Source organism: Bufo gargarizans, chromosome 3 (assembly GCF_014858855.1).
Source record: "Bufo gargarizans isolate SCDJY-AF-19 chromosome 3, ASM1485885v1, whole genome shotgun sequence".
In the NCBI taxonomy this organism is placed as follows: domain Eukaryota; kingdom Metazoa; phylum Chordata; class Amphibia; order Anura; family Bufonidae; genus Bufo; species Bufo gargarizans.
In genome coordinates this window covers 450,970,801-450,987,688 of record NC_058082.1, presented here as the reverse complement: position 1 = coordinate 450,987,688, position 16,888 = coordinate 450,970,801, and the positions used below count along the sequence as shown (strand labels likewise).

Here is a 16,888-nt window from a genome sequence, read left to right as displayed (position 1 = left end):
GTCCTGCGTCGCACCTCAACTGAAGCCGCTCCCCCGGCCCCTCCTCACTTCGCCTGCCCAGCTGCCCTGCACAGTGCGCGTCACACAGGGCCTCTCCTCTCGGCTTCCGCTCCGCCCCCACCCCTATAGCTACGCCACTGGTGCAGGCGCAGCTGCAGGACCGGGTCGGGATCCCTGCTTCTCACCGGTCCTGCGAACCGCCTGTAATTTTAACAAACGGTTCGGCAGAACCGGAGAGAACCGGCTGGATCCCATGCCTGGACTGGCAACCTCCAGAACTGATAAGAACAGACAATAGACTTGATCTTAGCCAAAAGGCCGAGAAGCAGCGACCTTCACTACTTTTAGAAGCGAGTGAATAGTAGGTCAGGATTTCAGATTAGAACACCTTTATGTCAGGTTTTGGGGGGTACTATATTTCCTTGGGAAGAGTACCTTAATTGGCATGAGAAGGTTTATAGGCCATACATGCTCCTCATAAATTCTGGGAAGAAAGGGATGCAAATGAGCTCTTAACTGTCCTATAAGCCAATGTTTGACCCTTTATCTCAGGCATTGAGAAATGACTTGGATAATAAATAAGCCAGCACCTTATCTGCAGACAGCTGTTTCAGGGTGATTGCCCCTCTTCAGTGCAGAGCAGAGAGTACTGGCTTAACTGGGTGAGAGGCCTAAGTCAGGATTTGGGGGTACTATCTCTCCTTGGGGAAAGTGCCTTTATCGGAGTGAAAAGGCTTATAGGCCATACTTTGGAATCTTGGGAAGAAAGGGAAGCAAATGAGTTCTCAACAAGCTTAGGCCTCTCACCCAGTTAAACCATCTATGGAAGAAAGGGAAGCAAATGAGTTATCAACAAGCTTAGGCCTCTCACCCAGTTAAACCAGTACTCTCTGCTCTATACTGATGAGGGGTTCTCACCCTGAAACAGCTGTCTGCAGAGAAGGTGATGGCTTATTTGTTATCAAAGTCATCTTTCAAGGCCTATTTAAAGGGTTACATGTTGACTTATACCTGGTGGCATTAGGCAAAACTTGTAAAGAGCTCATAAATGTACACCACATTGCACTTGCGCCAAATATATTGTTACTGGGCGCTACTTCATAAATTTGGCGCAACCTCACAAAGAAAAGACAGACTTAAAACTTACACCAAAACCAACGCAAATAATAACCCCCCCCCCCCCCCCCCCCACACACACACACTATGTTTTTCATGACTATATATTTAATTGTGGGACAACCCTTTTCCCAACTGCTCCATGCCAGTCTCTGCTACTTGGTCCCACTTGACATGCAGGACCACATAGCCAGTCAGTGGATGCAGTCTGTGAATGGCTGAGCAGCCATTTCCTATGTGTTGAGAGGGAACAGGAAGCTGAGACCAGCATAGGAACAAGGGATCAATATGGTAAATATGATTTATTTTATTATTTTACACCGTGCAGAGCATTTTTAATTAAAGATTAAAAATTAAGAGTACAGACAACTACTTTAATTAATAAAAACGTTAAGGCAGTATTCATAAAATACTCTAATCCTAGGTCCATTATCAGATACCATATGATTCAATGTTAGTGTAGACAATACTGCCAAACAGTAGTGTACTAATTTAAACATCTTTGACTAAATACTATTTCTCTAGATATAAATGGCCACGAACACAGTGATACAGAAGAACCACCAAATGTCTATAAAGCACCCAGCAGGGAAGACTCTTACACATTAAATACTCCAGAGACAACAGAAAGTGAGAGTTGTGAAGGTCAAGACCATTTAAAGCCACATTTCCGCAATTCAACGTTTCTTAGGAAATCTGTCATAAGGATGCGACATGGATCCAACAAAAGCCAAAATCCAGAGGAAGGCTCCATTGACATAGAAAGTACACTTCAGAAGGCCCACAGAAAGAGACATTCACTCATCCCCCACAGAGTTTCATGGATTGAAGAACACGAACATATTTCAGGCGCTTCTTTGACAAAATCAAGCTCAGACTCTTCTCTGAACTCATCAGACAGCTTTTTACTGCCACCATTGCCAGAAATGGACTCTGTTTCCATCAGCAGTATTGAAGAAGAAGGGGAGCACAGTACCTTGAGGCACAAGAAGACACATTCTCATGGACTTGGAGACATGGTTAGACATAGCCTTCTAGCAGTTAGCACTGCACTCACTGGACTTATTTCCAATGAGAAACATCTTGGAAACAGAATCCAGTTGCTTGCAGAAGACTCATCAACGTATCTTGGAAGTGCGGCTCAAACATTTATAAGTAATATGAAAAAGAGATCTGTACAGTACATCTCTACCATGGAAATGTTACAAGCCCTACGTCAGCAGATCACCAACATGAAGAGTTACCTGCTTGTGAGCAATGAAATTTGGGAGCATGTGGAACATCAAGAAATGGATGAGTCAACAATTGGTAAGAGATATATATATATATATATATATATATATATATATAAAATTATTTATAGAAGGGGTTGTTCAGAAGCTAAAGTGGCTGCAGTGTCACTTGTCCAGATCTAGGGGGCTACGAAGTACAGAGACAACTGCTGAACCTAGAAAGCTTTGTAACAGGAGTGGCAGGTGATTGGTATGGTGAATATTGCATCTTTTATTATACTACACAAATTTTTTGGTGGCTGGCCAACCCCTTTAAAAGAGTATTCTCATCTTTATAGGATATGTTATAAATGTATGTTAGATGTCATTCCCGTCTGTCTTTAAAATGCCCCCCCCCCCCATCCTTTCACCCCCGGTCCTTTCCTGCAAGGAATGCAGTGTCCAGAGGTGGATGGAACTATGGAGACATTCAAGCGAGCTCATATGAGAGTTATGGAAGCCCATTCATTTTAACATACATTCCTGGTTCATCCTGCATGGAAAGATTAGTTTTCACTACAGTCCTGTGTTAAACTAGAGAGTACATCATGATATCTGTATAAAACCCTCAGCTTAGCTGGAAGTGAAATGGATCGTTCTGTGATGGAATGGATCTCTCCACACTTTTTGACATCAAAAAGGTCCTCATAAAAATTCAGCAATTCAGGCATTAACATGTAAGGCAGGAATTTATATGACATTTACATGTAAATACATTTATTGCAAAATCCATAATATTGCTTGGCTGCCTGTACACATACAGTTGTTACATGGCAACTTCACCCTTTAGCCATATTTTTGCTTTATTTGATTTTCATGAACTCAAATTTGTTTTACCCCATATCCTTGTAAAATGTCTGCTCAGTAATGGCAAGTAGTTAAAAGGATAACAAAAAACAAGTAACATACTCCAATTTTATAAATCCTGATTCTAAGCCAACCACTAGCTTAGGAGCCACATGTGCCCCACCAGTAGGGTTGCCACCTTTCCCAACAAAAAATACCTGCCAAGTTAAGCCACACCCACAGGGGGTGTGGTTGTAGGTGTGGCTTAACACTAATATTAATGCCTTCATTAGTGCCCCCAGTAATAATAACAACCCCATTAGTGCCACACAGAATTAATAATGCCCCCATTAGTGCTTCCCAGCATTAATATAGCCCCCATTACTGCTGCATAGAATAAATATTGCCCCCGTTAGTGTCTTCAGTAATAGTAATGCCCCCATTGGTGCCCCCCAAAATTAATAATGCCCCCATTAGTGCTCCCCAATAATATTAATGCCCCCATTAACATCCCCCAGAATTAATATTGCGCCCTTTAGTGCCCCAGTAATAGTAATGCCCCCATTAGTGTGCCCCACAATTAATGCCTCCATTAGCGCCCCCCAGTAAGAATAATGCTCCCATTAGTGCCCCCCAGTAATAGTAATACCCCCATTAGTGCCCCCCAGTAAGAATAATGCTCCTATTAGTGCTCCCCAGTAAAAGTAATGCCCCCATTAGTGCCCCCCAGTAAGAATAATGCCCCGATTAGTGCCCCCAATAATAGTGCCCCCAGTAAGAATAATGCCCTCATTAGTTCCCCCAATAACAGTAATGCCCCCATTAGTGCCGCCTTCTCTGCTTCTGCAAAAAAAAAAAAAAACTCACCTCCTCCTTTTGCTCGCACTCACTGCTGACTGGAAGCTCAGGACAGGACCTGCTCTGTAGCGTGATGATGTCTCACAGGTCCTGTCCTCCAGTCAGCAGCCAGTTTTCCCCACAGCGTGAGCAAATGGAGGTGGTGAGTTCTTTTTTTTTTTTTTATTAACACGTGTGTGTGTGTGTGGGTGGGGCTAAAAGCTGTACTAATGAGTGCTCCACAGTGGAAGCGCTCATTAGTAACAGTGCTTGTAGAAAAATACCGGCAATTAATATTGCTGGTAGAAAAAAAAAATTACAGACACTGGCAGGGCCACTAAAATACCGGCCTTTCCGGCGAGATACTGGCTGGGTGGCAAGTTAGCGGCTGTGGATAATATTGTGCACTGGTGGCACCAGAATTGTCAGGAGCATTACAAGAACTTAGTGATAGGGTCATTTCACTGGCAGCTGACACTAGGGTAAAAGCATAGTGACCAGTCATATCTACAACAGACAGTTTCCCTTTTGATATTCAGTCTGGTTCAGCACTAACTTTCATAACTGATCGAGGGTTGCAAGTTACAAACATTAATGGACTTTTCTCTAGGTACATTGTGTCTTACTTAACTATATGATATGCAATTTAGCACGTTTGGAGGAGAGATAATTTGCATCTTTTTTCCCATGGAACATTTCCTGTAAGTCTCCATGTACCAGCTGGATCTCTTCAATGAGTAACCCCCCTACCCCAGAGCTTGTCTATATGGTCGAAGAATTAGCTTTCTCACTAAAATGTTCCAATATACGTTACATCTGTTCTTGGAGAGTAGAGTGACAACTAATATAGCTGTTATCATGCAGGAATACTGCAGCACTTCTTTAGACTTCTTTCACATTTCCATGTGTTTTATCCGTGAAGATCTTCATCTTTGGTCAATGCCTTTTGCCCTCCATTTTTTATTTGTATTCCAAGGACACTGCCCAGCTAAAAGTTTATTTCCAGGGCATCTCCCATTAGTAGTTAGTAAAAAACGGACCAAACACGGACCCATAGACCCATATAATAGGCGCATTTGGTCCGCATCGTGGACCAAAGCAGTAGATGTCTCCGTGGTTTCTCACTGACCCAAGGTCATTAAAAAAATACCGATTTGTGAATAAGCATATTAAAATTTGTGGGTACATCATCATTTCACACATCAGGGAAAAACAGAAATGTGAATGAGGCCTTAGCCATTTAAAGTACATAAGTGCCAAGAGCTGATGTGCTGGGATAGATAATGTGGAGGATATGATCTCCTAGACCTAATGGATGCCCTGTTGTATTACTCAAATTACTCCTGCTAGTAAGGCTAGGGCTACACTGCGACAGGTGTCACACAATGTCACGCAACATTTTTCGTAATGATTGTCAATGGTGTCGCACTGCGACATGCTGCGACTGAGGTTTGTGACTGTCGCGTCGCAGTCGTGGCATGTCGCAGGATGACACCGTTGGATATTATTCTAAAAAATGTTGCACGACTTTTCTGCGACATATGCGCCGCATAGCCTGAAAGTACCACAATCTTCACTACTACGGCTATAAATTTAAGTATCATTGTACAAGGGGAAAACAATTTATTGTAGTTATTTTATTGACTTAAAAGTTCTCCAGGATTTATCCTCAGGATAAGCCATCAACATGAGATCAAACGGGGTCCAACTCCTCGCATACTCCTCCAATCAGTTGTTTGTAGAAGAACAGAGCTCCCCGGCGCTCCTTTGAGCACGTGGCCTTCTCGCAGCTTACCAAACGCCGCCCATTTGTTAGTGGCTGTGCTTGGTATTGCAGCTCAGGCACATTCACTTAAATGGGACTGAGCTGCTCCTAGGCCATGTGACTGATAAATGTAACGTCACAGGCCTACTAAGAAGCCTAAGCACTCAGGGGGTGCCACAGCATCTTCATATAGCTGATCAGCGGGATACTGGGTGTCAGACCAGCTCCGATTTCATATTAATGACTGTCCTGAGTGCCATCCGAAATCTCTTTACTGCCGCTGGCCGGGTTCATACTGTTGGAAAACCTATAGGGGTCATTATTACAGTAAGTTCGGGTAACATGCTAAAGATAGGGCTAGCTTGGTGTTGTGGCCCACATCTCACCTCCTAAGCGCCCTGCTCCATATCCATATTAGAGACAATTCGAGGAGGAGGCAGAATGTAGCAGCTATTGATGGCCTCCACACAGGGACAGCTTCTGGGGAGGTATTTTCTGCTGGACTGTAGTATTTGGGTCTGTGGAATTGTATTACTGACCCTGCCAACTTGTATTGGCCCCATCTGTTTGTGATACCACACCCTCAATTTGGACTAACCTACAAAATTGGGGCCACTTTTAGCTTTTTTTCCAGGGCCAAATCAAGTTCCCAGTCCGTCCCTGCTGAGGATAGGCCATCAATATCAAAATGACAGAGAACCCCTTTATATGAAATTGGCTCTAGTAATTGTCTGTGGGCCCTTTAAAGCTACCATTTCACATGTACTGTATGTATCTTCTCTGGTTTAGTGAAGCCTCTGTATAAAGCCACCACACTCTTTCTCAGAACTGATATGTGGCTGTGGTTTAACAATGCCAGCAGAGACTTCCGGTCTCATTCAACAGCTAAAAGTAGAGAAAAATGAAAGCTGATTTTATACACGTATCATATACAATTATCAGTTGGATTACATACAGTCATTATGAAAGTAATAATACAAAACTTTACCTAAAATGAATCAGACAAGGCTTTATTATTCTCTTGGCATTTGTCTCTTTTGTTTTTGTGAGATTCTAAAATGTTAGTGACACTTAAAGGGGTTGTCCGGGTTCAGAGCTGAACCCGGACATACCCCTAATTTCACCCAGACAGCCCCCTTGACTTGATCATCGAAGCAGTTCATGCTCCAATGCTCTCCTTTGCCCTGCGCTAAATCGCGCAGGGCAAAGGCATTTTCAGGAGTTCCGGTGACGAACTGGGCTCTCCATGGGGCTGCCAGGAATCCCGGTGACGTCACCGGCACTGATGGGCGGGCTTAAAGAGAACCTGTCACCAGGATTTTGCGCATAGAGCTGGGGACATGGGCAGCTAGATGGCCACTAGCAATACCCAGGTCCCATAGCTCTCTGCGCTTTTATTGTGTTAAAAAACCGTTTTGATTGAGATGCAAATGACCTGATATGAGTCCTGTATCCGGAGATGAGTCAAGCGGAAAGGAGCCCAGCACCGCCCCGTGTCCTCCGAATCTCCTCCTTGCTGGCTGACGTCACAGAGCTGGAGCGCCGAAATCTCGCGATGAGCGAGCTAGCGCATGCGCAGTGTCGGCATCATGTTCATTCCCTGTGCCGACATCAGCACAGGGAACTAACTACGCATGCGCTAGCTCGCGCATCGCGAGATTTCGGCGCTCTAGCTCTGTGACGTCAGCCAGCAAGGAGGAGATTCGGAGGACGCGGGGCGGTGCTGGGCTCCTTTCCGCTTGACTCATCTCCAGGTACAGGACTCATATCAGGTCATTTGCATATCAATCAAAACGGTTTTTTAACACAATAAAAACGCAGAGAGCTATGGGGACTGGGTATTGCAGATGTGCTAGCGGCCATCTAGCAGCCCATGTCCCCAGCTCTATGTGCAAAATCCTGGTGACAGGTTCCCTTTAAGCGCTGCCCTAGCCAGTAAAAAGCTTCCACCCCGGCAGTGTCTTGTTTTAAACATAAGAGCCCGTGCTCTGTGCGATCTAGCGCAGGGCAAGGAAGCGCATCGGAGCATAATATGCTCCGATGCTAGCATCAGGGGGGCTGCCTGGGTGAAAATAAGGGTATGTCCAGGTTGAGCTCTGAACCCGGACAACCCCTTTAATATCTAGGCTGAGGAGCGGTCACCTCTCCAGGTATGTTTATTTTAGTAACTACTTGAATTCTGCATGTAATAACCTTCTGGAGCATCTTTCCTATGATTCTACAGTGTATTGATCCATTCCCTTATTACTCCTGCAAGCAGTTACAGGTATGAATGAACTGCTAGCACTTTGCACTGAAGGTCCAGCTGGGTGTTACCAGTTGGGTTGTGTCCCTGCACAATCGGACACTATCTATTTAGTGCTGCCAGGGTTAAATTGTGCATGGACACCTCCACACCCCCAACTGGTAACACCCTGATTGATCACTGTTTAAAGGCAGGGGCGTAGCTAAAGGCTGATGGACCCTGGTGCAAGAGTTGAGCTTGGACTGCCCTTCCCTCAGTGCTTTGTGGCCAGGGGCAGGGGAGCACTTAGCCTTTGTGCTGCCTGAGGCAAAAATTGAAATGGCACCCCCTCCCTCATGCCAAATTCTTGACCTAACCCCTTCTCTCCAACCAGAAGTGTAACTTGACATGCATGCACTTTCTATAATACCAGTGTCTTCTTATGTGGCACAGGGGTCTTTAGGCCCCCTCAGGCTCCTGGGCCCGGTAGCGACTGCTACCTCTGCACCCCCTATAGCTACGCCCCTGTTTAAAGGAATTAATATATATAGTACTTATTTTAAAAGACAATATGGCTTCCAATGAAACATACTTGGGCCAGTGCATAGCAACAGTTTATGTATTCTGGTCTCCTCGTGACCTCCATTTCTACAGAGATACAGCTAAAGATCTTATTCAGGGTCATATTCCCTGACAAGTAGAGCAGAGAGGGAAATGAGAGATCTCTTTAGCTCAGTTCTCTGAAGTAACTTGTTCTGCTGTGTGACTAGGCCAGGTTTTGTGTGTGCTAATAGGAAGGCTGACATTTTATTTCCTCTGATTGCTCCCTAGACAAAACGAGCCATTATAGTTAATGAAAGGTATTTGGGAATACATAATAAAGTAATATTTAAAGAGGACCTGTCACCAAAAAATGCTATACAATCTGAAAGCAGTGTGTTATAGAGCAGGATGAGCCGAGCAGATTGATGTATATTTTTGTGGGAAAAGATTTAGGAAACCTGCAATTTATACATTTAGATTTTAATTTTTTCTACCTCCTGTGAACTATTGGTATAGGAAAGAGGAGTTATTAGTGATTGATAGCACTGTGTGTATAAGAGACCATACAGAGATAGCTGTCAGTCACTGATAACACCTCCCTCCTGTACCGATAGCACTTCACAGGGCTGCAGGTATAAATATAAAAATTACAAGTTTTACTGGATCTAATAAGAAATTAAAGGGACAGCTAAAGTTTGTTCTTATATTATTATTCTTACAAAGATATTGTCAGCTTTCCATTCCATTGTGGATACCATTTTTCAAGCAACACCTTTGCCAGAAGCTTCTTAGTCAGTGATCCACCATTTTAGTGGGTCACCAATTACTAAATTAACCATACTAGGGTCATACTAGTATGACTAAATAATCAAACTATATTTATTTCTTGTAGCTTGTATCATTGAAAAATCACTTTACAAATGTCTGCTGAAACCTCTTAAAAGTGTGATTTACTCCCAACTCCTGGAGATGCACAACAAAGATGGTTCCTTGGCCAAGTTATTGGGTAACCAAAAGAAGATGAAGGCTAGCAGTCTTGAACAGAAACCCCGTTCGGGAGTACCTGGGCCCTCTAATATGGAGAAGATTCAACAGAAGTTGTCCCTCATGCACATGGCCTATTCCCCAGAGAAGAAGATACGGCTGTTGCTGAAAGTGTGTAAACTCATTTATGAGGCAATGGAGACCTCCAGTGGAAAGAAAGGTTTGTTAAATGTGCTAAAACACAAATGTGTAGCATACAGTGGCATAGTTTTTTTTTTTTTTTTCCTCTGTGCATTAACTGAGTGATTTAATCAAGTGTGATATCTGCATTCTCTAGAAGCCTTTGGTGCTGATGACTTCTTACCAGTTCTCATCCATGTTTTGTTGGGTTGTGACCTAACTTCTGTGCAGCTAGATGTAGAGTACATGATGGAACTTCTGGATCCCACTCAACTTCAAGGAGAAGGTATGTTAGATAATGGAGGATGATCCATGTTCACATAATAGGATTGCTAACCTTCCAAGAGAAAATCATACTCTTGCTGTTCAGTAACATTATGTTGGCCATGGACATGAGACTTCATTTTGACTAAGGATCTCATAGACCTATGATTGAATATTATCCAAGCAACAGGTACACAACATTTATGCGTTATTGCTTTTTTTTATTGGGGTTTTATCTCACACACTAATAAATTCCTTAGTGAAGTTAAAACGATTGTGTGCATGAGTGCTCGAGAAATAAAAATTACTGTTAATCTCACTGGGGGGAGTGAATATACAGTCTTATGCAGAATATGTTGGTTCTATAGAACAGGGGTGGGGAGCCTTTTTTGTTGCTGAGGGCCATTTGGATATTTGTTACATCATTCGCGGGCCATACAAAATTCTCATCTTAAAAATTTGACTGCTATATTTGGTCAAACATATAACTGACTTGTGCTACTTTCACAGTTGCGGCAGAGTGATCTGGCAAGCAGTTCCGTCGCCGGATCCTGATCAGTCTTAAAAATGCCTGATCAGTCCGAAAAATGCATTGAAATGCCGGATCCGTCTTTCCAGTGTCATCTGGCAAAACGGATTCAGCATTTATTTTTTTAACCTTTTTTTCGGTCTGCGCAAGGGAAGATCCGGCATTCCGGTATTTTAAATACTGGATCCGGCACTAATACATTCCTATGGAAAAAATGGCGGATCCGGCATTCAGGCAAGTTTTCAGTTTTTTGGGTTGGAGATAAAACCGTAGCATGCTGCGGTTTTATCTTTTGCCTGATCAATCAAAAAGACTGAACTGAAGACATCCTGATCCATCCTAAACGGAATGCTCTCCATTCAGAATGCATGAGGATATAACTGATCAGTTCTTTTCCGGCATTGAGCCCTTTTGAAGGAACTCAGTGCCGGAAAAGAAAAACGCAAGTGTTAAAGTACTCTTAGAGGTATGTTACAGAAATTGCGCTTCAATTAGAAAAAATCTAGAGCGCTGTATTTTTGCAGCACAAAATGGAGTCTGCAATATATATATATATATATATATATATATAGAAGAAAAGAAAACAATGGCGGCACTGGAAGAAAACACAAGGAGGGTGCTATGTCCAGGGATGTAGCAGCTTACCCCGTCAATAGAAGATGAAAAAACGGACAGCACTCCAAGTAAAAGCTAGTGGTGTTTAATCACCCATGTGGATGGCAACGTTTCAGCTCATACAAGAGCCTTTTTCAAGCAATGAACACAATACAAAAGGGGGTATATATAGGCCAACCCCTATGACATCACAATGTAATCAATTAACAACCAAGTACAATAAAGTGCGAATAGTGCATATGTATTACATAAAAATATAGATATAGCAGTGTAAGATGCAAGGATGAATCGATAATATATATCAAATACATTATATAGTAAATGCATGATCGCAAAAAGTGCATAAAGATAAATTGATTAATCGATACATATCAGGTGTATAATAAGGTGTATATTAAGTGGGAGGGACAAAACGATGCTGCCAAAGGGAGGAGGAGCGATAACATACCCAGTGTCGCCATCCGTGCCACACATGTCGAACACCGCCACTCCGGCGTTCAGATGGATGCAGTGCGCAGGCGCCACGTCGCGTGAGGAGTAAGATGTAACTTCCTCAAATGACATAGCCGGAGCATGCGCATAAGTGTAAAAAGCTATGTCGGCCATCTTGGAAGTGGTAAAAACCTCAAATGGGAAAAAAAAGCGCAGACAATAGACCGCATCATAGACGCGATGTAGTGTAATATCCTCACAAATAACGGTGAGAATATGCGCAAGATGACAATGAAGGAACACTTAAATCAAGCAGGAGGAAAGAGAAAAGAGAATGCATACACAGGATGCTACTCATTTCACAAATGCGCCATTTGAAGCAATATACCAAGCAACAAGAATGCTGCGGGCATGCCACAAAAAGGCCCACAGTTCCCAATGGACACACATTCAATACAGGACACACAGTAGATAGCGTAATGCACCAAGTATGAAAAAAGTGTAACCAAAACAAAAAACAACATAAACACTGCATGGAAGCATGTAGGCAAATACGGAACACATCGGGTACGTTTCACTTCTCCAACCCGCAGCATCATTCTTGTCTGTGAAAAAAAGAGAGAAGGAGAATAAAAATAAGAAACTGGCTTAATAGTGTTCATAGTACACTAAGTACCCTCAAAAAGTAGACACATATCGCACACATAACAATTGTGGGGCAAACCGCTTCTCTAAGCATATAACCCCGGATTGTAATCCGCATTAAGCCCATTGGGTCTCAAGCTGTTGAGGGTATAGATCCAAAAAAGCTCTCTTTTTCTAAGGATCAACACTCTGTTGCCCCCACGTCTAGGCATGGGAATGTGGTCAATAGCCCAACATTTGAGATCTCTTTCGGAGTGTTGAAGCTCCGTAAAATGTTTGGCAACAGGGAGGTCCTTTCTTTTTTTGCGTATGGACAATCGATGATTGTTCAACCGCGTTCTAAGATCCGTCGACGTTTCACCCACATATAATAATTTACACGGACCGATCAAAACATAAATTACATAGTTTGAATTGCATGTAAGGTGAAATCGAATTGGGTAAGAAACTCCAGTGGTGGGATGGACAAAGGTAGAACCCCTACCCATGTGTGTATATATATATATATATATATATATATATAGTAAGGGATCGCCTCTTATTTGGGGGTCATTCTCACAGATACGACTTTAGGACACCAGGTTTCAGGTCCAAACCGTGCATTTATTGTGCACACTCCAACCAATACAGGTTATCATGAAGTCGCAGCTTCACCTTACACATGTGACATCCACATAAAATAATAAACACTTGCCCGGCTAGGTTCTAACTAACACAGAGTTTCCTGACTCACCTAAGTCCTTGTTCACACCCTGTGAACACAAGCGGCTTTCTCAGCCAATGTCCCACAGCCTCCTGGCTGTACAGAGCACAGTACGCCCACTGCCTCCAGTCCAGTGTCTCAGCACACATAGGGAATAGTGGTCTGTCAGCCCTCCTGGCTTGGACCACACAGAGCCTCCAGGCCTCTGTCCACAGGCAACACACTCCCCCCTTGCTGACACCCTGGGAGGTGCTTTGTGCCAGCCTGATTACTTCCAGCTGGTCTCACCTGTGGTGGAATAGGGGTGTGGACCGAACTATCCACCCCTTCCTTGCCTCTAACCTGTGTGAGACCTGTCACTGTCTCACAACATATATATATATATATATATATATATACACAGTGGATATAAAAAGTCTACACACCCCTGTTAAAATGTCAGGTTTCTGTGATGTAAAAAAATGAGACAAAGATAAATAATTTCAGAACTTAAGGCCTCATGCACACGACCGTTGTTCTGGTCCGCATCCGAGCCGCAGTTTTTGCGGCACGGGTGCGGACCCATTCACTTCAATAGGGCCGCAAAAGATGTGAACAGCATTCTGTGTGCTGTCTTGCATCCGTTGCTCCGTTACGTAGACCCGCCCCAAAAAATATAACATGTCCTATTCTTGTCTGTTTTGCAGACAAGAATAGGCATTTCTACGATGGGCTGCCTGTTCCGTTCCGAAAATTGTGGAAGGCACACGGGCGGCTTCCATGTTTTTCAGATCCGCAATTTGCGGACCGCAAAAAACCGAAAGGTCGTGTGCATAAGGCCTTAATATGACCTATAAACTGTACAACTCAATTGAAAAACAAACTGAAATCTTTTAGGTAGAGGGAAGAAAAAATATAAAAATTTTATAATATGGTTGCATAAGTGTGCACACCCTTAAGCGAATACTTTGTTGAAGCACCTTTTGATGTTATTACAGCACTCAGTCTTTTTGGGTATGAGCCTATCAGCATGGCACATTTTGACTTGGCAAGATTTGCCGATTCTTCTTTGCAAAAACACTCCAAATCTGTCAGATTGCGAGGGCATCTCCTGTGCACAGCCCTCTTCAGATCACCCCACAGATTTTCAATCCGATTCAGGTCTGGGCTCTGGCTGGGCCATTTTTTGGTGAAGCCATTCCTTTTTTGATTTGGATGTATGCTTTGGGTCGTTGTCATGCTGAAAGATGAAGTTCCTCTTCATGTTCAGCTTTCTAGCAGAAGTCTGAAGGTTTTGTGCCAATATTGACTGGTATTTGTAACTGTTCATAATTCCCTCTAGCTTAACTAAGGCCCCAGTTCCAGTTGAAGAAAAACAGACCCTTGGCATGATGCTGCCACCACCATGCTTCACTGTGGGTATGGTGTTCTTTTGGTGATGTGCAGTGTTTTTGCGCCAAACATATCTTTTGGAATTATGGCCAAAAAGTTCAACCTTGGTTTCATCAGACTATAACACCTTTTCCCACATGCTTTTGGGAGACTTCAGATGTGTTTTTGTAAAATGTATCCTGGCTTGGATGTTTTTCTTCGTAAGAAAGGGATTTCGTCTTGCCACTCTACCCCATAGCCCAGACATATGAAGAATACGGGAGATTGTTGTCACATGTATTACACAGCCAGTACTTGCCAGATATTCCTGCAGCTCCTTTAATGTTGCTGTAGGCCTCTTGGTAGCCTCCCAGACCAGTTTTCTTCTGGTCTTTTCATCAATTTTGGAGGGACGTCCAGTTCTTGGTAATGTCACTGTTGTGCCATATTTTCTCCACTTGATGATGACTGTCTTCACTGTGTTCTAATAAATTCTTTTGTACCCTTCCTGACTGATGAGATCCCTCTGATGCTTTGGAAGCTCTCTGTGGACCATGGCCTTTGCTTTGGGATGCAACTAAGAAAACTTCAGGAAAGACCAACTAGAGCAGCTGAACTTTATTTGGGGTTAATCAAAGGCACTTTAAGGGTAGATGCACACGTTCAGGATTCATGTGCGGAGCACCCACACTGAAATCCGCAGATGTTTGCAGACAAATCTGTGCGGTCAATCCGCATCAATTGGTGCAGATTTGCATGCGGATTTGGTGTGGTTTCGGTGCGGATTTTCCGCATGCAGATTTTACTAAGTGAATGAAGAAAATCTGGTCAGGAAAAATTAAATAAATTGACATGCTGCGGATTTTAAAAATCCGCACCGCAGGTCAAAATCGGCGCGGAAAAAATCTGCATCGTGTGCACTGGGAATTTCTAATTCTCATAGAATAAAATGTACATGACCTACAGTGCAGATTTTACACACGCAAATCCGCACTCAATCCTGATCGTGTGCATTTAGCCTTGAGGGAGTCTGCCATCACAGTTTCATCTTTTTAACCCTTCCCATAGCTTTCTAGCAGCATTACAGTTGATAAAAACGTTACCTTTATAAGAAATCGTGGACTTATAAAACTGGCAAAAACCATCTTAGTAGGATATGCAAATGAGGGCTCGCAAGTGCCCAGGGGCGGCGTCAACCTCGTAGGTGCCCAGGCAGCTCTGCCTTATCGTCGCTTCCCCCCACCCAGTCAATACCTCTGCCCGCCCATCTTCTTACTTCTTCTCTTGCCGAGATCCCGCGCCTGCGCGCTGAGTCCGTCGGCGGGCGCATGCGCACTGCGATGTCCATTCCTGGTACGGCATCACAGTAATTAATGCGCATGCGCTGGCTAACAAAAAAAACTTGTTTATTAGATATCCTAATAATCCATGGCACAATATCCTTATTAGATATTGTGCCATGGACCTGAAAAATGCACCAAAAGAAATGAAGAATTGCCCAAAAACACACTTTTTTCATATATCGCTATTGAATTTCAGCTAATATCTGGCAGCAGAATTCTAAAAATGCCAGAAATAATTGCAGAGTTTGTTTAAAAATGCTTTGTGTGAAACCACTTTTTTCTATCTCTTTTCAGGTGGCTACTACCTGACTACTATGTTTGGAGCCCTGTATCATATAAGCAGCTTTAACACAGTCTCACGGAAACTTAGTTGGGAGGCCCAAAATTCTATTCGCCAATGGCAGCGCAGACGGACTATTCATCACAGACCTACTTTTCAAAAATCTAGTAAATTTAGCATGGAAATGTAGAAAAATGCGCACCTCTTGGAATGTAATAAAGAACTGTATATTATAAGGTCCACATGTGTTAGTGTGAAATAAGTTACTATTCAGTTCTACAATGGTGATGTTGTAAAGCAGGGATGCTCAACCTGCGGCCCTCCAGCTGTTGTAAAACTACAACTCCCACCATGCCCTGCTGTAGGCTGATAGCTGAAGGCTGTCTGGGCATGCTGGGAGTTGTGGTTTTGCAACAGATGGAGGGCCGCAGGTTGAGCATCCCTGTTGTAAAGCATTTCAGGACCAAGACCTAGCAAGGAGAAGTCTGAATGCAACTCTTGGCACAAAGCATTATGGTCACAACGCTGATGTATACACGGAAGCTGATTTCTCCAATATATTGATTAATATTTGGGTAAAATGGGCAAAGTTGTTGACTGCATGATAATTTCCATCATAGGAACATAGGATCACTTGAATGATGGACTTGAGCAGCACCTGATGGACACCATTGAATATAATGACATAACAGTGCTACATACTGCATTTTTTTTTTTCTGTCTGACATTTTTAACAGAATCTGTGAAGGAGGCCCCTAACTTAGAGTCAGAGATGAGAACGAGGCCACATATGGACAGACAGAGCTTCTGGATTTTCCTGGGGCATTAAGGGGGGTACACCGTCTTAGTACAGCTCAGTATTTGCTCTGTTCCCATATGGGTCTTATTTACTGGCAAGAAATACATTACAGAGACTTGAGTTAATATGTAAGCTATAAGATATTTGGGTCTGGACATTTTAGTTTGGTTTTTGGTTCTTTTTTAGGAGGTACTTGAGAGTCAGCATTTATAGGGGGATGAG

The 16,888-nt window shown here is 43.2% G+C and overlaps 1 protein-coding gene across 4 annotated transcripts in view; it reads left to right on the top strand.

Annotated features, from left to right (window-relative positions):
* Positions 1-16,107, top strand: part of LOC122930293 (ras and Rab interactor 3-like) — a 43,109-nt gene extending 27,002 nt beyond the window's left edge. For all 4 annotated transcript variants that reach the window (XM_044283551.1, XM_044283554.1, XM_044283553.1 and 1 more), the window contains 4 exons: positions 1,642-2,424; positions 9,435-9,746; positions 9,864-9,992; positions 15,882-16,107. In XM_044283551.1, the coding sequence (XP_044139486.1) occupies positions 1,642-2,424; positions 9,435-9,746; positions 9,864-9,992; positions 15,882-16,057 (1,400 nt within the window). In that variant the 3' untranslated portion in view covers positions 16,058-16,107. The remainder of the gene's footprint in view (positions 1-1,641; positions 2,425-9,434; positions 9,747-9,863; positions 9,993-15,881) is intronic.
* Positions 16,108-16,888: the final 781 nt, after the last annotated feature.